This window comes from Bos javanicus, chromosome 9, assembly GCF_032452875.1.
Source record: "Bos javanicus breed banteng chromosome 9, ARS-OSU_banteng_1.0, whole genome shotgun sequence".
Lineage (NCBI taxonomy): Eukaryota > Metazoa > Chordata > Mammalia > Artiodactyla > Bovidae > Bos > Bos javanicus.
The window spans coordinates 28,010,772-28,035,394 of NC_083876.1; the positions used below are offsets into that span (position 1 = coordinate 28,010,772).

Genomic DNA, 24,623 nt, shown 5'->3' on the forward strand with positions numbered 1-24,623 from the left:
CTCCCTTTGTCAGGATGTCCTGATATGGAGTCATTTATTCTCTGTTGCCAAAGAGAGACTGCACCTGATGGACTTAAATGGGCAAGGAAGACTTTATTCAAGACTGCTGCAAAGGGGTCAAGTGTGTTTACAGGAGAAATTGAACTCTCAACTTTAACTCTCAACTCCTACTTGGGGTAGGAGCTGGTCAATGTGATGAGGCCCTTTAGATTTCCTAATTGTTCCCTGGGAAATTAGGCTCCTACCCTTCCTCATTGACTGGTATATAAGACTATGCATCCCCTTAGATGATTATATTCCAAAGTGATATCTTACAGATCTTGAAAAAGGTATTTCTGGTTGTAAAAGATTTATGTTTCAAAGGGACAGAGAAAGAATTTACAATTTTCTAAAGTAAATGCTCTGATAAAAGGGAGGTCAGGGGCCTGTAGTCAAGAAGGACACTGTCTAAACTTTATTCAAGCTGAGAAGACTGTTAAGGCTCTCTAAATCTCTGTGATTCTATTTAGAGATGTTTCTAATGCACATCCTGACTATTAGACAGGATTTCTAGATATCACCCCTGTTCATCTAGGCTTATTTTCTCAGTGAAAAGTCGCATGTAGAGATAAGCAATCACTTCTGACTTTGAAAATGACAGTTATTTTCTAATTAGTGTTCATCTGATCTGAGAAAAATAAGAAAAGTGTTATATTTTAAATTTAGTTGTATCAGAATTTTACATATAAGAGCTTGGGGAGGGGGGTCACATTCTACTTCTGTTAAACCAGAATCTAAGAGTCAATAGATCTGAGGAGAAACTGTTTTAGTTGGTTATTACTATTACATAGTATCATAATAAAGTCAACTAATACATATTAATGTACTTATTATCAAGGCATAGAAGTCAGTATACATATACATGGGAAATATTTCAGCGCATTCTAGAAATTATATGATTTATATGATGAATGTTGTGGTGTGTATTAAGAGATCTTACAAGAAAAAAGAGATAGTAGGTCCTGACACAGCTTTGACAGGCAGTAGAACAGAGAGGCACAAGGAAAATGGTCTCATAGCAAGTCCTCAGAGGCTCATCCCCTTACGTTCTAGAAGGACACAAGGCATCCTGCCAGACTCAGGATTAGCTGTGGTTCAGACTTTTGCCTGAATGGCATGCATACCTAGAACAAAAGTTGCCAGGGCACCGTGGTGGAGCCTATGTCCTGCACTCTCACCACGTTCTTCCTTTAAGTATTATGCATTTTATCTATAGCAAACCACTTTCAAATACAGATACAATGTGCTGCTATTGTTCTTGCTATTATCATAATAGATCTTGCCCTTGCCTTTTCCTTCTATGAATACTCAGTGTTTTTAGGGCTCAAGATAAATTCTCTTTGCTCTGGAATATTTGATCCTCCCAATGAAATATTTTTTCTCTTTCATTTATAGTCCTCCTTCAGAGTTAAATTCTCTTTGCTCTGGAATGTTTGATCCTCCCAATGAAATATTTTTTCTCTTTCATTTATAGTCCTCCTTCAGAGTTTATGTGTACCTCCTTAATATTATTTACCTTATGCTCATTGTACTTCTTATTCTTTGCCTCATTTTCATTCTATTCTAATTGACTTTAAGACTTTGATTAAAGGGACCATCTCTTATTCACTTTTATCCCCTACAGGGACTAACACATTTCCTTAGTTTGTACATTGCTCAACAGATATTTATTATGAATCATTAATATCTAGGAATCTTAAGATAAATATTATAGCCACAAGAAATATGAGCAGGCACTCAAATTTTCACAATGCAGACAAGGAAGGACTTTTTTTTTCAATTGGGAGTTATATTTAGTTCAGTCACTCAGTCCTGTCCAACTCTTTGAAACCCCATGGACTGCAGCATGCCAGGCTTCCCTGTTCATCACCAACTCTTGGAGCTTGCTCAAACTCATGTCCATCGAGTCAGTGATGCCATCCAACCATCTTATCCTGTGTCGTCCCCTTCTCCTCCTACCTTCAGTCTTTCCCAGCGTCAGAGTCTTTTCCAATGAATCCATTCTTTGCATCAGGTGGCCAAAGTATTGGAATTTCAGCTTTAGCATCAGTCCTTCCAATGAATATTCAGTACTGATTTCCTTTAGGATGGACTGGTTGGATCTCCTTGTAGTCCAAGGGACTCTCAAGAATCTTCTCCAACACCACAGTTCAAAAGCATCAATTCTTCGGCACTCAGCTTTCCTTATTGTCCAACTCTCACATCCATACATGACTACTGGAAAAACCACAGCTTTGACTATATGGACCTTTGTTGGCAAAGTAATACCTCTTCTTTTTAATATGTTTGTCATAGCTTTTCTTCCAAAGAGCAAGCATCTTTTAATTTCATGGCTGTAGTCACCATCTGCAGTGATTTTGGAGCCCCCCAAAATAAAGTCTGTCACTGTTTCCATTGTTTCCCCATCTATTTGCCATGAAGTGATGGGACCAGATGCCATGATCTTAGCTTTTTGAATGTAGGAGTTATATTACACTGAGCTTTTTAGGTCTAGGAATTTACTAGTCAATTATTAACAATATGGGGCTTCCCAAATGGCACAGGGGTAAAGAATCCACCTGCCAATGCAGGAGATACAAGAGATGTGAGTCTGATCTCCAGGTCAGAAAGATCTCCTGGAGTAGGAAATTGCAACCTGCTCCAGTATTCTTGCCAGGAAAATTCCTTGGACAGAGGAGCCTGATGGACTACAGTCCATACGATCACAGATTTGGACATGACTGATCACACACACATTAACAATTTTGTCTTAAGCGTATATTGTCTCTAGCTGCTACTTGAGATGTACTAGCAGATCTAGATTGATCTCATTCATCTAACGCCAGCTTCATTGATGAAATTCTAGGGGCTGGAAAACCTGTTTCAACACAGGTTATGTTTTGAAGGATACAACTCCATTGAGAACTAGCCAGATAAGATTTATTATTTACTGTAATTAGGGCAAAACTGAATAGAGTTAAACCCATGTGAGAATTGGTCCTAAGTTCTAGGACTTTATCATTGAAATTTGGAGAGGAGTCATGCTAAAAAACAATGCAAAGTCTCTGATATTGTAATTGAATAAGGATGTCAATTGGCAAGTTCCATATACACACACTCACAAATGGTATACTTCATTACCTGGTTTATTAGCCTATCAGAGAGTTAATTTTTCCCTTTAATTCCAATTGGAATTTCATTATTCTCTGGCATCATTATGAACATAATAGAGCATACCTGATACACAGCTAAAGTTGAATGAGTGATGAACAGATTGCAAATACATCACTGCCTTTAAATCACAGCTGCTGTGGGCCTCTATGTTCTTAATAGAAGATTGTTGTTCAGATTATTGGGCAGATGGCCTATAGGGAGATATATTCAGCAAGTAAGTCTTTATAATATTTTAAGCCATCTCAGCAGGATGCTGAGAGATCATAATGAAGTTTAGTAACATGAGTATTGAGGCCTGGTACTAATGGCTCTTCAGGGTCAGTATGTGATCTTCTAGTTTCAAGCATTGTATTTTTGGTTGCTCAGGTATTTACTTATATAAATCTGCTGCTCTGTTGACTCCTAACGAAGAGACTTGTAATTATGATGACATTTTAAGTACATTTCACTATAGCTCCCAGTTCTCACAGCAAATATATTGAATTTTTTAAAGACCAACTTGATTAGATCAGTAAATTAGATTGATCCAGTTAAATCAAAAATAGCATGACTTGTTATTTTTTACACTTCTACTTTGTGAAATATTTTCTCTGTTTCAACAAGTGATATACATTACCTGACCCTGGAGTTCATATCCTTTTCTTTCTTTTATTACAGAACAATTGATAGCTAATACAGTATTTTATCGGGGCTTCCCAGGTGACACTGGTGGTAAATAACCCACCTGCCAATGCAGAAGACATAAGACATGTATGTTAGATTCCTGGGTCAGGAAGATCCCCGGGAGGAGGGCATGGCATCTCACCCCTGTATTCTTACCTGGAGAAGCCCATGGACAGAGGAGGCTGGCAGGCTACACAGTCCACAGGGTTGAAAGAGTTGGACACGAGTGAAGTGACTTAGTACACACAATATTTTATCTATTCTTACTACCAGAGGAAAGAACAGTAGATTAAAAACAACGGGAATTCTAGACTTACCCATATTGTATTAAGCTTTTCACCCCTACCCCGTGCCAGCATCTAGTTTAAAAACAGAGGGATTGAAAATAATCCAGTTCTAATAAGCCCATTTTATCCTCTGTCTGTTCTACCTTTCTTCCCCGGCTTCATCTTCAATTGCAGTTCTGAATGACATGTGCCCACCATAATCTTTCAGTGGTTTGCATTAGGCTGTACTCTGGGCTCAAAAGATTGCTCAGTGAGAATCACAGGACCTCTCAGGGATAAATCCTATTCCAGTATACTAGAGCCAAACTAATTAATAACTTGTGTGGGCCATTGAACTGTTCACTTCACACTTCCAGCCCATGTAATATGAGAATTGTTGTTGTAATATGAGAATATGTCTCCAAATAGAAGTGACATTATAGCTAAATAGGAGTAAAATGACAAATGGCATTTATTGCATTCTTGTATGGAGTTGTTTATGAAATATTTTTCTAGTATTTGAATTACCTGCTTACATAATTAGGGTATTTACTCCTGAAGGAAATGAATGAGAAATTGCTTGCAGAGCACATTTGTTTTAGATCACAAATCTCACCCACTTTATTATACTTCCTGGTGAGAAACTGAATAGCAAGAAAAAGATTGTTTTTTGAGGGTGAGGTGGCAGGTATTAAGAAAAATTTAGTCAGAAGTTCTTTTTACTAACGATGCTAAGCACAGTGGTGTTTAATAAATATTTACTCAATAAATAAGTGTATAGTTTCAAGGATATGTTGCTTAAAAATAAGGTTTGTTTTTCTCCTATACATGAAATATAACCCTCTTACAGAAAAAAATAGAAATTCAGAAAGAAGTTGCAAAACATCATTTTAATGACTGTAGTTTTCAATTATGTGTATATACTATGAATCCCCTGAACCATTCTCCTACTACATGGAGGGTACTGATTAATACTCCCATTATTTAGAGGTATAAAACAATGTCAGAAACAAAGCATCTTTCTATGAGATAGGTTTGCATTTTTCTCCTTGGAAATCTATAAGTGAAATTATTGCTTCAGAAAGCATGCTCATTTTAATCACTTTCTAGATCTTTTTTTTCCCAAGTTGCTCTCCTAAAATGTGTTTTCATCTTTCTACTTCTATGGAATTGTTATTATTTTCACCACACTATTTCTGTTGCTGATTATCATTTTCTCATAAAACAATTCAGTTGACCATCTAACTGCCTTTTGTGAACAGTCTCCTACTCACTGTCATCTTCAGTCATTTTAGGTCCATTTGTAAATATAATCATAGTCTGTCTGTGTCACCAAAAAGCACACAAATCCATTAACTAGCCAAATGTTAGTGAATATCTGTTGGCGTAGGTTCTAAGCCAAATGATCGTCAGCCAGAGAACAGTTTACCTATCTTGTGCAAGTGCCAATTCATCGTTCATTATTATTATTCTATTTTCAATAATATTCAGAGCATTCCAAAGCTAAGTTACAGAAGAGGTAAAAGAAAAAATAGGATAAAATATTCTAAACAAAAATCTAAGTTAAAGTGCCTCTATCCCAACAAAAAAAAAAAAAGAAAGATGCCTCCATCCTAAAATATAGAGAAGGAACTGGCCACCCACTCCAGTATTCTTTCCTGGAGAACCCCATGGACAGAGGAGACTGATGGGCTACAGTCCATGGTGTCACAGGAGTTGGAAATGACTTAGCGACTGAACAACAATCCTAAAATAAACATTTTTTTAAAAACTTGTTTTTAATTTCAAGTGATAGGAACAGATAGTTTCATGGTATAAATACTGGAAATAATAAATTTCTCAGATATAAGCTGAATACCCAAAAGATTAAAAATTAAAGAGATGCCTTTTGATCACTGAATGCACATTACTACATAGCAATTACTAAGTAGATTTTGTGTTCATCAGTAACCCATGAGCCATTATCTCCTGTTTCTTTTCATTATAATAGGAGTCATTTCATGTTTTTATTGGAGATATATCAGTTCAAAGAGAGTACTGTGCATTTCCCCTGGATTGCTATAGATTGAACAAATGAGGAAATTGCCAACTAAAATCAGGGATTCCAAACAATCTCTACTGAAATAGTATATCTGCTCAATTTGACTTTTTATTAAAAGGTCATTAGCTTTGATAGACACAATGTACTTTCTTTGCAAATTAGGTATGAATATCTTCCTTCATAGTTTTCTATATTTTATGCATCTAAAGTTTCTAGTTTCTCACTTCCGACCTTAACCTAATAATCCTCCTCTCAAAAACACAATAATTTATCTTTAAACCCCATGTTCTAGAAATACCTCATGCAATCAATCCATTTCATTTAAAATGATTTCAGAGTGTATGGACATTTTGATGTGCACTTATCAGTTGCTGATTTTTCTTGTCTGCTTTATCAATAATTTATATTTGTGTTTTCAGATTCCAAGAAAACAAAAACACCTACAGAAGGTATTGGGAATATTTCCTTTTTCTGTCTTATGTTTAATGAACCCCAAGCAGAATTCCTTTTTAAAGGATTCCCATGAAAGAAAAAAATATATATGGGATTAAAAAGAGAGAAATAATGAGAGACAAAGAGAAAGAGTTGAGTCTTTACTGACAATAATTCTATGAAAAATATTTGGCAGTTATTTTTAAAGAAATGTTAGCTGGACAAGAAATTGAGCTATGTTCAGTATCAAGCATTTATTTTGCTAGAAAGCATAAATTTAATTAATCTTGGATATACCAGCATCAATAAAACTGAATCATTTAAGTCTTGAATAGAATCATAAACTATGTGGCAAGTATACCTGGGTCTTCTGTATTTGTTTGTATGTGTTTATTTGTACAGAGTGTTTATATGTTCACATGTATTTAAAGAAGACTAAAATATATAATTATTTTAAATGATTAAACAGTATCATCTTAGATCCATTGTCAAATAATGCTTTACAATCAACTTATGGAAGCACCTATAATAGTCAACAATACCTCAGGTCAACACTTACTGTGAAATTTAAGGGGAGAGAATGGGGGGAGGGATTTAAAAAATTAAAATCAAATCAGTGTGTTGGGGGAGTATATTTTATCTTTGACAATTTCATGAGCAACAGTTTTCTATTTATATTTTTTTCAACAGAACTACCCAAGGGAAAAAGTAAGGAAATGCATGCAAAGTATATATTTTTTTTCTATTTACTACAACTATTGGCTTGCTGTTATACTTAAACTTGTGGTTTTGAATCTTTCTTTTCAATGTTTTATGCATGGGAACTCTTTATTTTTTTCAGAATGAAAGAATATACAACCCAGGGAGGGGATGGTCAGAGTGAACTGAAAAGCATGGCACTCTAATTTCTTTGAGTCCTGTTCAAATTCATGCAGTCATCTAATAATATCCGCTGCTACTGCTGCTAAGACACTTCAGTCATGTCCGACTCTGTGCGACCCCATAGACGGCAGCCCACGAGGCTCCCCCGTCCCTGGGATTCTCCAGGCAAGAACACTGGAGTGGGTTGCCATTTCCTCCTCCAATGCATGAAAGTGAAAAGTGAAAATGGAGTCGCTCAGTCGTGTCCAACCCTCAGCGACCCCATGGACTGCAGCCTTCTAGGCTCCTCCATCCATGGGATTTTCCAGGCAAGAGTACTGGAGTGGGGTGCCATTGCCTTCTCCGATAATATCCACAGTCATCACCAAAAAATATAACTTTGTTCCATTAACCAAAAGGGTATTATATTATGTTAGTGTAAATGTAGTCTCTGTAATCTGGTTAGTTCTGTAGTTGAAAATAAAAGAGAAATTCTATTTCAGGCTAGATTTACAGTCTCTTTTCTGCTTTCTTTCTTCTTGTAATCCATAAATATTTTGGTGTGTTTGCATGGTATATGACATTTTGTCCATAAAATGATTCTTTTTCCCTACAAGCACTATGAGCTCTGTGAAACTGCTTTGTTTAGGATGCATAACTTAGGCAGCACCCAGTGTTTAACACATATTATTAAAGCTTGCTTGCCGACAGTTCAGTAAAGCTTGATACTTTGAGGTTGTGTCTTTTGCAAATGTATGCTCTTCTCTGAAGATATAGGGTATGTTGAACAAACAGAAACAAAAATTATCAATTTAATCCTGTTCAATTAGCCATTAAAAGCCATCAATTCCCAGGTATGTAGTACTTTAAGAATTCTAGGAGAAATTAAAAACATGTTTAAAAATATATACCAATTAAAAAAAAATTTATGTGCCCTCTGGTCTGGCAAAACTTAGGGCATTGAGACTCCTCATGTCATAAAAGTGCTCTAGAAAGTCCTGTGAAGAGAGTCATGAAATTGTACTGCAGCTCAGCCAGGGGGAGCAATCTATCTACAGAGAAGTTTGTGATCCTTCAGTCCTAGATTTCTGTGTGGGCACAGCATCTGGTGGGCAGTGGCACACTGATATAGAAAACACTCTATACACCACTTCACCAGCAGGGAAATGGAGAACAACTGGAGATTTGAAAAATGGTATTAAGTAACATATTTATGTAACCTTAAGGCACTCACTTTATTACAATCTATATGATTCAAAAGTTCCCACAGACACTGTGACTCCTTGATAATCTTCACAGTATTGATATATTTGATAAATAAACATGCCTTCCCAGACATTTGTTTAGGATCCCAACTGTCTCCCTCCTTGGGAAGTTCTGTGGGTTGTGACTTGGACAGTAATAAGGACAGGAAAAAAGAGTTTTCCTCGAAATACATTATTTGCTCTAGTTTATCATCTGGACCTGCTTTTGTTGTTCTTATTGTCATATCGTTGAATTTATTGGATTTAGTAACATATTTTTTTACTTCAAGATTACTTTATTCAGTTATACTTCTCCAATCCTATATTCTTATTTTGCTATAACCACAACTTGTTAGTTATTTATTTTGTTTTGTTTTTCAGTTTAATACAAATCATGGTAGAGGAAATGGGGGAAGTGTACATGGGACCTTCCTGTGTATAGTTTTGTCAATTCTAATGATCTATATTTTTTTCAAAATAAAAAGTAAAAAAAAATTAAAAATCAGTTGTAAATATCATTTCACAGTCCCTGTAGATATAAGGGTAATTTTTTGTATTTATTAAGACAATTCAATAATTACATCTTGAATTATCCCATATAATAAATGTTTGACAGCCTTTTCTTGCATATCATCCCAAATTAACACAGGTGTTTTTCTACTTACAGAATAATATTCTGATATGATTGGAAGACCCTTATTTTAACTTTGAAATCTCACAGACAGCTCGTAATCGATTTTGATGCATACCCAAATCTACTTCCAGTATTTTTTGATTGTTATCACTTTAGAAATTTCTTAGAAATATTTTTGTAGTTGGTGGTTCAGCTCAGCAATAAGTTAAGCAATGCATTTAATTACTCCATGTTTTCCAGACAATTTTTGGTAAAGTTCTTAATTGTGTTGTTAATTTTAACTAAGTCACCTGTGCTTCTTCCTTTTGACTTGTAACACTTGGTCAAGCCATCCGTTTTATTTGTTTTATTGTCTGCCTGCTATCTTGGGAGTGGCTAAATCGCTCATTATACCCTCACAACTACAAACCTGGTAAAAAAAAAAAAAAAAACTGTATACCTGAGAGATCAATGAGATGATGACCTTAGGAGGTTCGATGACACTCTATGTTTCTAAATAAAGTTCTAAGAACTCTTTCAGCATAAACATCTTCTAGTGTCAAAAATATATGCACCAAATAAAACAAAGAAATCTCATTCTTTTTCTTTAAAAAATCAGATATAAATGTGTCTATGTTAAAGCATTTGACAATCGTTTAAATTAACTTGACAAGCTTGTCAAGGCAAAATAAGTAAGAATAGAAATGTAGATAATAGCACTTCATATAAAATTAGTACCTGCACTTCATATAAAATTAGTGCTTATTTTAACATAAATGTCACCTTAATCTTGAGGCCAGAATAATGCTTTGTCTCATATAATACTGGAAAAAGTGGGTTCTTAAAAAGAAACACTGTCTGAAAAGGACTCTGTAAGAAGCATTTGTCCTAAAAACAAGGGAAGTGTGTTTTGCTTATTCCTGAAAATTCTTAGTCTATTTTGAGTGTCATAAATCTGCCTCAGCAAAGCCTTTGTCTTAGCTAAACAAATATCTTTTCAATGCAAGAAAATTTCACCTTATAATAAAAAGTTCAGAAGTCTGTTCGTCCTTATCTGAGGATTATTTAAAGCAACTGCAACAATTATCCTTATTGCTTACTTTTTATCCCAAATTTATTTCATATTGATCTGCTACTGCTACTAAGTCACTTCAGGCGTGTCTGACTCTGTGCGACCCCATAGACAGCAGCCCACCAGGCTCCCCCGTCCCTGAGGTTCTCCAGGCAAGAACACTGGAGTGGGTCGCCATTTCCTTCTCCAATGCATGAAAGTGAAAAGTGAAAGGAAAGTCGCTCAGTCGTGTCCGACTCTTTGTGACCCAGTGGACTGCAGCCTATCAGGCTCCTCCGTCCATGGGATTTTCCAGACAAGAGTACTAGAGGGGGTTGCCATTGCCTTCTCCACATATTGATCTAGTCAGTAAGAAAATTTAAACTTTTTCCATCCTTTATAGACCTTATGATATCTTTCTAGATTCTTATCCATGAAAAATTTTAATTCCTCTCATATTCAGAACATCTTTATTGCTGTTCTATGAGGAAAAACTGAGAAATGGAAAAACTTATTTTAAATATACATCAATATTAGTCTTCATGGCAGCTATTATTGGTGCAATACTGCACTAGTACATGCATGTTTCTTTGTGTTAGAACAATTAAGTTGGAAAATAAAATTGGAATAATAATAACAAAAATACTATATTTCAGAACAGGAAAAGAAAGAACAACACGTGGAACCAGGTAACTGTTTTTAAATTCCTCCATCCTCTTAATTTTGAGATATTAATTTGCAATTAAATACTAAAATGCCATCAAATAGCATGGAATGTTAATTTTGTTTTTCTTTTCTTGTTTGATTCAGCAAAGTCACCAAAGAAGGAACAGTCAGGTGAGTCAGACTGGGGCTGCAGGGGTCTTTCTATCTGATGTCCAGGCTTTATTAATGCTGCAGCCTCAGACAGGGGGTAAGGACCAAGATAGGGGGAAAGGGCAGGAAATCCTTCCATCTTATGAGATGTTATTTTTCCAAGCTCTGGACATAGAGTTAGTGTCAAGGCCATGTAAGAAAATGGAAGCCGAGTAATATGTTACATTCTTGCTACTCAGCGTGTGTTCTGTGAACCAGCAGTGTAAGGGTCTCCTGAGAGATTGTTAGAGATGCAGAATCTCTGGCTCCAGAGATTGTGAATCAGAATCTGAAACTTCCTAACATCCCCAGTGGATTTGTCAATGCAGTGTATGAGAAGCCCCATTATAGTCTAGTGTGAAAAACAAAAATAAAAGCAAAACCCTTCCTGTAAGTGCATCTGATCTTGCTTTGTTTTTAAATGTGAAATATTTAATTCTAGCAAATATTCTGTCTATTCAAAATGTTCTTTACTGACACATCTTGAGTACGTAGGGGAGTTGCAGTGAGAGAAGTAGATTATGTCTCCAACCTATTTACATTTGAATGAGGGAAAAAAAAAAAAACAAATTGAGAATCAGACAAGCAGAAAAACGCACATACAAACAAACAAAAACTAAGAATTCAGTTCCTGTAGATATCAAATGATTTTCTTAAAGTTTCCAGGCATTTAACTTGCCCTGTTGTTTCAAATGAAAATAAATGTATTTCCTGATCAAGGAAATTTAATGATCTGTGTGTGTATATGTGTAGGTAGTCATAGCCTCATATAATGTCCATTAGTCACTCCTCCCATCATAATATATTTAAATGGAAATAGCATTTACATTAGTGATACATTAAAATAAAAATTGGGTTTCCCAGGTGGCACTAGTGGTAAAGAACCTGCCTGCCAATGCAGGAGATGTAAGAGACTCAGGTTTGATCCTTGGGCTGGGAAAAAACCCTGGAGGAAGGTACAACAACCCACTCCAGTATTCTTACCTGGAAAATTCTATGGACAGAGAGACTAGCTGGCTGCAGCCCATAGGGTCGCAGAGTTGGACCCAAATGAAGTGACTTAGCACACATGCACAAAATAAAAATTTTCAATATTATGTAAATAATCAAGCAAATCTAGCTAAATTACTTCTACCTGTATCACAAACCATAGCAAGTCAGATTCAAAACCACATTTCTTATTCTTCTTTCAGGTTTGTAAAACTTCCTCAGCAAACCCAAATCATTTAGGTGATTCTCCAACTAGTTCCCATGGCATCATTTTATTTTCCATATAAAAACACTTAACATACTTTTATGATCATATTACCTTTTCTATTTCCCAGTTTAAATAGAAATTAGAAGATAAGGATCGTTTTTTATATATTTATCCCCACAGTGCCTATTATAATGTCAGGAACATTTTGGGCACTTGATAATGTTTGATTGGATGAAAAAAAAATTATCACATATGATAATATATTTTTGAAAAAACATAAACATGAATAACTCTTAAATAATTTATTATATGTAATAATCTCACTTTCACCACATTAGGTATTCCAAGGTAATGTTACCACCATTTGGCCATAACATATATTCTTACATGTGTACATATGCAGAAAGTTGAATTAGAGCATACATCAGAGAAATAGAAACATGGAGAGACATGAAGAATGATGATAGGTATAATCAGTTTTAAGAGTTTTAATAGCTAAACATTACTATCCAATATTTGACAAAATGCAGTAATTTAAATTTCTTGAAATCTTTTTCTCGCAACTATTGGATAATTGATTGATTCACTTTCTTCTTTTCATTCCATTTTGAGACTTTAAGGAAACTGCATTGGCTTATATATAAAATCAATCAGATTCTTATATAATTTAAAATGGAAAACAAAATGAATGAGTCATGAATGAGCATTCTGTGTAGGGAGAAGGTATATGAATATCAGAAATCTGTGGTTCATAAAAGTAGAAGTGAAAGTTGCTCAGTTCTGTCCCACTCTTTACTATCCCATGGAATTCTCCAGGACAGAATACTGGAGTGCATTGCCTTTGCCTTCTCCAGGGGATCTTCCCAACCCAGGGATTGAACCCAGGTCTCCCTCACTGCAGGCAGATTTACCATCTGAGCCACAAGAGAAGCCCAAGAATACCAGAGTGGGTAGCCTATCCCTTCTCCAGTGGATCTTCCAGACCCAGGAATCGAACCGGGGTCTCCTGCATTGCAGGCAAATTCTTCACCAACTGAGCTATCAAGGAAGCCCTAATATATTTAAGTTTTATAAAAGAAAATAGCACAACATTGTATGTTCTTTTTCTCAGATATACTTTTTTCTTTAGTTTACAAGGCTATAATATAGTCTTTTTTAAAAATGAAAATAGCTGTAAAACTATTTTAGAGAGATCCAAGGACACTTATAACTGATTTAGATCTTATTATTTTTTTTTGTCCTTAACAGCTCCAAGTGAAAAACACATTAAAGCAAGTATGTTGACTAAAACTTGAAAAAACAAAAAGCGTATTTCAGCAGCTTACTCATTTAACTTTCTGCTTAGACAATGCTAATGCTAATTTTTAAGGCTGACTTACCAAATGTTCCTTGCTCTGATTATGTGTTGTGTTAAACAAATATGCATACTTACTCAACTTTGTATTGTTTTGTGAATCAGTTTTTCTCAAAATTTACCTATAGAACTTTCATTTGTAAATGTTAATTTGTCTAGATCATAACATCTTTTTGAATTGTTTGTATTTTTGTTTCCCATTGTATGATAAGTGATAAGTGATATGATAAGTGATCTCTTCAGTTTTTTTAAACAAATAGACAGTTTTCCTAATGGTTAATCACTTGATCAAACCAGGAAGCAACATAATTTGTCTACTAGTGAAAGTTATTGTGTATTTAATGGAATGAAGCTCCCTACAATTTTATTATTTATTTATTACTCTTACAATATCATAATTTTTTAAGGCTTTTATCCTCAAAAATTTTTAAACTTATATATTTTTAATTGAAGGATGATTGCTTTACAATATTGTTTGTTTCTGCCATACATCAACATGTATCAGTCATAAGTGTATATATATGTCCCCTCCCTCTTGAACCTTAGGTTTTTAATAGCTATCAACTGGTAGCTGTAACATACTGTGGCATTTGCATCTATGAAACTTTGACAATACACTAAAGAATAAATGCTGTTTTCTTTGTTGGTATTTCTCAATTAGATGAAGTGTCTAACAGATTGTCATTAATGATAATTATTTTAGGAAAAATGGTGTGTGAGCTTAGAAAAAAAAATATTCTTTCAGCTTCTCTAAACTTTGTCTGTAAGATTTAAGATCAAACCACGTTTTTATGCATGGTGTAAATATGTTTATATTTTCCTTTTGATGTAGAGGTACATGAGTATTAACGGTAGTACTAGTACAAAAAGAGAATGCATGTTTTATTTACTGCCAGGTTTTTGAGACAGAGTATGTCATTGGTGAATATATCAGAGAAAAATGGAAGATATAATGTTGTGTAGCTTGGTGTCTTTTTAAAAAATTACAGTTAAAAGTGTTTACATAGACATTTTAGACCTTAAGGAAAGGTGTAACATGAATCTAAAATTCCATTTATGTTTTCATGAAAATTTTTAGTTGAATATAAGCTGATTAGAACTTGATATTACTGAGTATTTAGTATGCTAATACTCAGTCTGTAGAAATGCATAATCAAGAAAATATATAAAACAAAATTGATAATTTTGCTGCAGTGGTTCAGAACTTTAGATTGGAGATTACTCTGAAAATGAACATTTTCTTCCTAGGAAAATGTGACATTTAGATAAAAATACTCATTTGCAATGAAAAAAAAATTCTGTAAGTTCTGCTATCTATGAAACACTATCCAATCAAGTTTTGAAGAGATCAGCATATTTTGCAGGAAATTAACAAATTTAGCTTGCCAAATCATCTTAGACTCAATATAAAAGTCTCAAAAGAATTGATATCCATTTCCTTGTATAGTTGAATGATTTGAACTTGACATAGGCATTATCTCCCAGTATAAAGTTAATTAAAAACAATTCATAAATTATTTAAAATCTCTGCTAGCAATGTGACTGTCCATTTCCCCAAATAAGAAGTTGTTTTGTTTTTTTTTTTTTGATCTTGAAACCACACAACAGAAGAATATTTCCATAGCTTCCATATATGGTGAGATATTTATAAAGTTAATGCCTAAGTCATTACATTACAAATACTATTGAAAATTCCTTCTGTTACTTACAAAGTATGGGGCACATAGTATTGTGTATGTAACCTGAATATTCAGGATATGATTTTACATTATCTTAAGTTATGAGAGCAAGTGAGGAAGTGAGATGTATAGTTTAATATAAATTAAGTATTTATGGGATAATTGAATTAACAAGGAAAGGTGAGATTGACAGCACTAGTGCAAATCTATGGAAAAAGTAAAAGGTAATTTGTCTTCAGCACTCAATTAAAGGAAATAACTAGAATGTGAATTGAATTTGTGGTGTAGAATTATTTGTTCTAGGTCCTAAGGAAGCCAAAATCAGTATAAGAAAAACACTGGAGGACTTAGACTACTTTGGAGCTGTATCAGTACAGGGTGGATGTTCTCATGGTGTCATAAGCTTGAAGAAAAGAGAAATCATTCAGGTTCAGTGATGTAGCATGCACTACGGAAGGGCACTTACTGCTTCCACGTGTAAAGTTATGCATCAGTGATTATGTGGATGGAGCAGGAGTGCCTTTTACCAACAGAGATGACAAACCTAGATTTACAATTTCTGCAGGTCGATAAAGATTCCATTATAATTGTTATTGTTCAATCACTAAGTTGAGTCCGATTCTTTGTGACCCCATGAACTGCAACACACCAGGCTTCCCTGTCCTTCACTATCTCCTGGAGTTTGCTCGGACTCATTTCCATTGAGTTGATGATGCCCTCCAACTATCTCATCCTCTGTTGTTCTCTTCTCCTCCTGCCCTCAATCTTTCCCAGCATCAGGGTCCTTTCCAGTGAGTTGGATCTTCACATCAGGTGGCAAAAATACTGGAGCTTCAGCTTTAGCATCAGTTCTTTCAATGAATATTCAGGACTGATTTCCTTTAGGATCAACTAGTTTGATCTCCTTGCAGTCCAAGGGACTCTCAAGAGTCTTCTCCAGCACCACAGTTCAAAAGCATCAATTCTCCAGCACTCAGTCCTTATGGTCCAACTCTCACATCCATACATGACTACTGGAAAAACCATAGCTTTGACTAGACGGACCTTTGTTGGCAAAGTAATGTCTCTGCTTTTTAATATGCTATCTAGGTTTGTCATAGCTTTTCTTCTAGGGAACAAGGGTCTTTTAATTTCATGGTTGCTATTTCCATCTGCAGTGATTTTGGAGCCCAAGAAAAAAAGCCTGCCACTGTTTCCATTGTTTCCCCATCTATTTTTGCCATGAGTGATGGGACCTAATGCCATGATCTTCGTTTTTTGAATATTGAATTTTAAACAGTTTTAAACAGCTTTTTCACTCTCCTCTTTCACCTTCATCAAGAGACTCTTTAGTTCCTCTTCACTTTCTGCTATAGGGTGGTATCCTCTGCATATCTGAGGTTATTGATAATTCTCACGGCAATCTTGATTCCTGCTTGTGCTTCATCCAGCCCGGAATTTCACATGATGTACTCTGCATATAAGTTAAATAAGCAGAGGGACAATATACAGCCTTGACGTACTCCTTTCCCAATTTTGAACCAGTCCATTGTTCCATGTCTGGTTCTAACCATTGCTTCCTGACCTGCATACAGATTTCTCAGGAAACAGGTAAGTTGGTCTAGTATTCCCATCTCTTTAAGAATTTTCCACAGTTAGTTGTGATCCACACAGTCAAAGGCTTTCGCATAGTCAGTGTAGCAGAAGTAGATGTTTTTCTGCAATTCTCTTGTTTTTCTCTTCAATGCAAAATGTTGGCAGTTTGATCTCTGGTTCCTCTGCCTTCTCTAAATCCAGCTATACATCTGGAAGTTCTCAGTTCATGTACTGTTTAAGCCTAGCTTGAAGGATTTTGATCTTTAGCTTGCTAGCATGTGAAATTAGTACAATTGTGCAGTAGTTTGAACATTCTTTGGCATTGCCTTTCTTTGGAATTGGAATGAAAATTTACCTTTTCCATTGTCATACTGCATTAAAAAAAAAGCCTCAACACACCCAGTTCTCCTTCCTGCAGTCCACTGCACATCCCCCCCAACTCCTTACCACCACATTGGATAATGATATAGGGGTTGATGATTATGACTAGTTATTTTCAAGAAGGAAGGGGATGAAACAAGTAGGTTTTTAGATGCAGATCTTTTACACTACTCTTGGTGATCAAGAGGGAATATAGTAGACAGTGCTTAGCAAATACATTAGACATCATTCTCTTTTTCCCAAAGAACACTTCAAGGACCAGTATTCTTCAAACCCTTGTAGAGTACTGCCATACATTCCTCTTATCAAGGACAGCAGGGCTTTGATAATGTTTTCTTGTGCATATTTGACTAGCCTGTGGTCAGTTTGAATTATGAGTAAAACAGATAACAAAGACAAGATCAGAGCCAAAGTCTAGTTATTTTTAATTGTGGGTCTAAATTTGAATTAAATGACAACAATCAGGAATTTTTCATTTCTTGATTTTAGCACCACACTAGATTTTTGTTATGCTCAGACACCAAGCCTGACTCTGCTTATCACCTTAACTACATTTCAATACCTAACCTGCGTGAGTCACACATCTACACACATCTATCTCTTGATCTACCAATATATGTCATGATCTTCCAGGAATATCCAGTATGCAGAATTTAAAAATAAAGTACCTTTGAATTTATTCAAATATATGATACTAGAAGACTATTTGGGAACAGCTTATATTACTTAGAAAGTGACATGGCTTTTTTACTCAGTTTAAATATTCTGTCATGGAAATTGCTGGGGAAAAAGATCTATAGGCCTAAACTAATAGATCTGATATCAGTGAGATGTGTCTAGACCACAGGTTGCATGTCCTATATGACACTGTATCTCAGTCATTTAGGGCAGACTGGGTATATTCATATTATTCCAGAATAATAATTACTAGCAACTCTTTTCACCTGCTTAGTTTAGATGATAAATTATATGATCACTACCCAAATCACATATGATGCTGCCTGACTGAACTTAAAATAGCACTGATACAATGCCAGGTGCTGGTTTGGGAATTTATGTACCATAAAAACTAGACTGTGATAGACCTGGGACTGATTTAGATTGTAGGGCAAGATATGCTTCTTGTTTAATCCTACTTATAAAGCCACAGTTGGTGTCCTGGGTGCTATCCTGAAACTGGAAAATGTCATGGTTTGGAGCTTAAGAATATTCATCAAGTTTGGTTCAAAGAAAACCAAGCTAGATAAAGAAGTACTAGTAGAAGAATCTGAGTTCAGTTTAGAACAAGGCAGCAGGGAGGAAGAGGAAAGAATTTCAAAGAGAAAATCAGAAATAAATTTTATGGAAGTATAATGAGTACAGCAAAGTAACACTAAAATATATGACTATTGAGACAAGTGCTTTGTGACTTGAGTCTTATTAATAAAGCAATCTCTTGATATTGCGTTTTAAAGGGTAGCATGATAGTGGGGCAGATCTAAAGTTTTCCAGTAGGACAGGGACAAAAGAGACCTAAAATAATTCCACTTGATCAAAATCTGATGTAAGAAAAAACAGCCATTTCAATAGAGAATGGAGAGATTATTTTTGAGTATTGCTGATGCAGTTGGTATTTATTGCAAAGAAGTAATTTATTCCTAGGGCTTCCCTGGTTGCTTAGAAGTTAATGCGTCTGCCTGCAATGCGGAAGACCTGGGTTCAATCCCTGGGTCGGGGAGATCCCCTGGAGAAGGAAATGGCAACCCACTCCAGTGTTCTTGCCTGGAGAATCCCATGGACAGAGGAGCCTGGCGAGCTAGAGTCCACGGGGTTGCAGAGTCGTACACGACTGAGCGACTTACTTTGTACAACTTCAAAATATCAATTCTGGATGGTTTAGGAATTGAACAAAACAAGGCATTAAATAAGTATAGGAAGATATATTTTTATATTTTTTTGAAATACAGTTGAATCTCAAAAATTACATGCAAATTCAAGTTATAAAAAGTTTAATATATTTTATTATATTAAAATTAAATCCAATCAATAGATACCATAAAGAGATAAAAGACAAGCTGCTGCTGCTGCTGCTAAGTCGTTTCAGTCGTGTCTGACTCTTGTGACCCCATAGACGGCAGCCCACCAGGCTCCCCTGTCCCTGGGATTCTCCAGGCAAGAACACTGGAGTGGGTTGCCATTTCCTCCTCCAATACATGAAAGTGAAAAGTCAAAGTGAAGTCACTCAGTCATGTCTGACTCTTCGCGACCCCATGGACTGCAGCCTACCGGGCTCCTCTGTCCATGGGATTTTCCAGGCAAGAGTACTGGAGTGGGGTGCCATTGCCTTCTCCAAAAGACAAGCTACATATGTGGAAAAGATGTTTGTAGCATATATTAGTAACTAGAGGTTAGTAGTAAAAAAAAAAAAAAAAAAAAACTCTTAATAAAGGACAAAGAACTTGATAGAATAGTGGGTAGAAAAAAATAAGTAAAAGATATAAGCAAGTATCAAAAATAAAACAATAAAGACACAAAATGGCCTGAAAATATATCAAAATAGATTTAGTGTGTTAGTAATAATGAAAATTTTCTTAAAATCACAGTAATACTATTTTATACATATCAAATTGACCAAAAATGGAGGAAAATGTTCATTCCGGTGATGGTTATGCTATGAAACAATAGAAACTCTTACATATACTGTTGGTATGAATGTAAAACTTTGGAAAAATATGGCATTTATTTAGAGTTAAACGCGAGCACATGCTATGACCTAGCACTTTCACTTCTAAGAAAATTCTTGCACATTGCACCAGGATTCATATGCAGGAATATTCATAGCAGCATTATTTATAATAATACAAAATTGGACAGGACCCAGTGTTCATTGGCAGGGGAATGGATCCATAATATGTAGAATGTGTATACAGTGGGATACACTACACAGCAGTGAAAGCAGTCAACTACAGCTACTCCTATCAGCATGACTTGTGTAAAAAGTTAAACAGCTTATTTAAGTAAACGGTGGATCAAATAGGGCAGTGACAAAAACAGGAGGGCAACTCCACTAGTAGGGGCTGGGGCAAAGGTTTTGTGCAGACTACCTGGAAGCAAAGCAAAAAAATATTAATTGGCTATGACATATATCGCCTTATTTTGGAAAATTTAGTTATTTGGCTCTTACGATAATTGCTCTTGAGTACCATTTTCTTGATTCAAGAAAAATCTTGTTTACTCTGCCTTTGGTTTCTTTATGTAGACCAGTAAAGGCACTAAAGCTGTTAAAGTCTAGTAGGCCGTCTCGTTAAACTATTTTAACACTGCATCTCAGCACATTTTGAAGGAAGCCAATTACAAGAATTAAAAAATATAATTCAATTTATATAAAGTTTTATCACTAAACAATATAACTCAACCTGTGTATAATGGCTTTACCTTCGTTTGGAGATAAATTCATGTAATAAAATACTACAGAAAAATAAAGAAATGATTTATACAGAAATTAGGGCAATGATATTCTGAGATAAAGAGAGAGATATGCAAAGAGTAGTAAGACAAATAAGAGGTTTCAAAGGCTTTGGTGATATTGTATTACTTAAGCTTACCGGGGATTGGAAAGGTATGCATTTTTCACAAGGTTTGTATCTTGAAAGAGAATTTCTGTATTATTTAACAATTGGTTACAAAAAAATTCAAGCACATTAAAGCTAAGTTTTCTCTGCTGCTTGCTTTGCTCTTAGGTGCCACATACATTTTATCCTTTAGGTAGTTTTAGTCTTGTCTGACTTCGAATACTATAAGGTATTGACCTGGCATGTCTAATATCCATTTCTTGTTCTTTAATACCTGAATTTACAGAGACTGAACGAACCAAAGAAGAGGTTGGTTCTGCCTCATCGAAAAAAGGTCAGTGCAGCTTAAAGAAAAAGATGTCATGACTGTAACGTCTTTATGCTAAAGTTTCTAACTTAATGTATTGTTGAATGCTTATAGAAGAGCCTTATTTATTGATTTTACTATTTCGCTGATATGGAACAAAGTCACTTTCACAAGATTTGTAGTACCTATGTTAACACGGTTTTGTCTTCAGTACTCTGATGCCAAACGTTTTTATTCTTTTAGGGTCATAAACTAGAGATAGTAATTATAGTCCAATTTTAAGTTAGTTTTTGAAAATAAAGTGAAGAAATGCAACTGTGTAAACTCCACAGGATCAAATCATCTGGAGAGCATTCAAACTTAGTACACTGATTTATATGTTTAGGGTTTGAACAAACAGAACTTTGACCAGTAGAACTTCCATGAACAATGCTCACTTTATGTAAGAATAGTGTAAAATTAGAAATTACATTCCTTGGGATGCTTGCCTGGAAGGAAACATATTAGGAAGCTTGGAATTTAAGTTTTTAAATCTATTTTTCTTGTCACATCTAATCAGAAGCAACCATTATGTGAATATTGACTCTTCTTAGTTGACACTCTAAAGAATAACTTTAAGAACATTCATATATGTTAAAAATATTCAGTATGATGAGAAATTTACATATTCTCCATTCAAAATAAACTGGGATAATTTTAAAATTTGTGATTTTGCTTTACAAATAGAAATGAAATCAATAATATATCCAGTGTCTTTGTAAGAATCTCAAGACACAGTTTAGCAACCCTATCCTCCACACACACACACACACACACAAACACTACACACATACCCTTTCCCATATATGCCACTAAAATGACTTAACATTTTTCTTCTTAAAAGCTCTTTATTGCATATGCTCTTTAGGAAAATATGTATCAGGACTATAGGGAGATATAAAATATATATGATACATATCCACATTCCCAAGTTATATTTATATATATATATAAATGAATATGTGGATACATTGATAAATGTATATATTAGTTAATAAACTATAAATTAATATGTTAGTTATATAAATTAGTGTACAAGTTACTATACACATGTATATACTAATGAAAGACAAAAAATTAAAAGGTACTTAAAGGAAATATAAACTGTACTGTAAGATAATACCTAATTAGAATCAGTTGAATTATTTAATGGGTTTTCTTTTTCAAATATAATTCTACTTATTATTCTGAATTTATAGTAGACAGAAATAAAATCTGTTTCCTAGACGGCTCTTTTCTTAGTAACCTAGTATTTGTGATGTCATTTTTGTGATAAGTGACCACGATACCTGTTTCATTGACATGTTTTACTAGGTATCAATTTGCCGTAAGTGGCAGAGACTTGAATTTATTGGAAGCCCATATTAATATATGTCATTCTTTTATGAGGACTTATTCTAAAATCACTTTTGCTTGTCAGCATTAAGTGTAATGTGTGAGTAAAACCTGGGTGCTTCAGAATGGATAATTCCATGGTGTCAATAACAAGGCTAAGGGTCTAAATACAGATTCAGAGAAAGTCATAATCTAGGAATGGATACAGGGTACATGGATCTAGTAAGTAACTATAAAGTAAGTACATCTATATATGTTAAAGCAAGAACAGAAGGAAGGCAGAATTGTATTCAAAATCTTCAGCCATGAATGAAACCAGTGGGATGTCCAAGTAGTAGTTATATGGATTTTATCTGGAATTAGATTTCACATATTGAGCGTCAAGAAATCTTTGATTGTCAAGACAGTCTGGAGACAGAGTTAAAAGGAAAGATTCGAAAACTAGTAGCTGACCCATACACAGACTCTGAATCACTTGCAGCCTAGATATTTAGGGTAGAAATATGAGCACACATAATATGGAGTTAGTCAAGTCCCATTTGAGTAAACAGACATACTGAATTAATATTGAATCTTAATTAATTGAATTCACTGAAATATTCAACCAAGAATGATCTCTGAGTTTAGAGTAAGGCCAAACATTTTGGTTGGGATTAATTAGAACTGATTGCTAGGCTCAGAATGAAATGCAAGGAGGTAAATAACCTGTTTATGAAAATGGAATATTGGCATTATTTACTTTGCCTCTAGTTAATTAGATCTCATACCTCAATCGTTAATTTAAATATGACTCTACATATTAGATTTCCTTCCAGCTATAGAAAATGAACAGAAACAAGTGTTCCTTCCAAAGCCATCATAAACATTTTGAAACTCAGGTAGGGACCAGTCTGACAAGTGACAAATAACATTCAAAGGAGACTCTTCTCATTTGTCAGGTAGTTTCATTTCTCCTTATCAGTGATGATTAATCACACATGAAATATATATTGTTTTATCATATATATAGTAACCAGCCCCCAATCTCCTTTAGGCTTTCTTTGTTTTTAAGATACTGGACTTTGTTATTCTATATTGAGGCTTGAACTAGGAACTGTGTTACAATGTTAAGTGGAAATTACTGATTTTACAATCATTTTAAATGTTCAAAGTTAGAAAAATAATTAAATATTTTAAATTAATCACAGTGTGCCAGTTTATATCTAGTATAAATTGTTTAATCTTAAGCTTGCTTTAAAGTCAAATTTTATTTGGAGATATATAGTATTAAATCATCAATATGATAATTATCTTACTGTTTTATATTTGTTTTGAAGTTTTCAAATACCTTTCATTTTCATTCAACATATACTTGTGGGTCATACACTATGTGAAAACTTAAGGAAATATTCAGATATTACTTGAGCAATTAAAATCATGAATATATGAATCTTGATTGACACCATGAGTTATTTAGGCCTCTTTTCTTTTTTTTTTTTTTTGCTTTCAGCTAAATGTTTTCCATATGATCATAGTTTATGTTTGAAAGCCAACAGGGTAAATAGATAAATAGAGATAAAATGCCATAGGAGTTTAAAAATTATTCTTACCTGAGGAAAAGCAAAAGATTTGCTGTAAAAGGTGACTTTTAAATTTAAGCCATAAATAACAGGTAGACTTTAGTTATATAATAATTAGTTTAAAGAGTATCTTGGGCCTAGGTAACAGAGGAAGGCAAAGCAGAGGGAAACTGCATGTCTATGAAGAGTAATAACAATCTCAAGAATACAATATGAATTAATACAACTTGTGCTAATAATGCTGTAAGGGGGCCTGATTTTAAAATTCAGCTCTATCTTATGAGCACTAGGGAGTCAATGAAGAATCGTAAGTATAGGAATGATACTCAGACTTTTGCTTTAGAAAATTAATAGATGCTTGCTCCTTGGAAGAAAAGTATGACCAACCTAGACAGCGTATTAAAAAGCAGAGATATTACTTAGCCAA

At 34.6% G+C, this 24,623-nt stretch overlaps 1 protein-coding gene across 50 annotated transcripts in view; it reads left to right on the forward strand.

Annotated features, from left to right (window-relative positions):
• TRDN (triadin) overlaps positions 1-24,623 on the forward strand; it is a 415,136-nt gene that overhangs the window by 278,762 nt on the left and 111,751 nt on the right. For 49 of the 50 annotated variants that reach the window (XM_061427426.1, XM_061427397.1, XM_061427384.1 and 46 more), the window contains 6 exons: positions 6,582-6,611; positions 7,285-7,302; positions 11,020-11,052; positions 11,174-11,200; positions 13,665-13,691; positions 21,243-21,290. In XM_061427426.1, coding sequence (XP_061283410.1) covers positions 6,582-6,611; positions 7,285-7,302; positions 11,020-11,052; positions 11,174-11,200; positions 13,665-13,691; positions 21,243-21,290 — 183 coding nt within the window. The remainder of the gene's footprint in view (positions 1-6,581; positions 6,612-7,284; positions 7,303-11,019; positions 11,053-11,173; positions 11,201-13,664; positions 13,692-21,242; positions 21,291-24,623) is intronic. The other variant, XM_061427387.1, reaches the window with a different exon arrangement.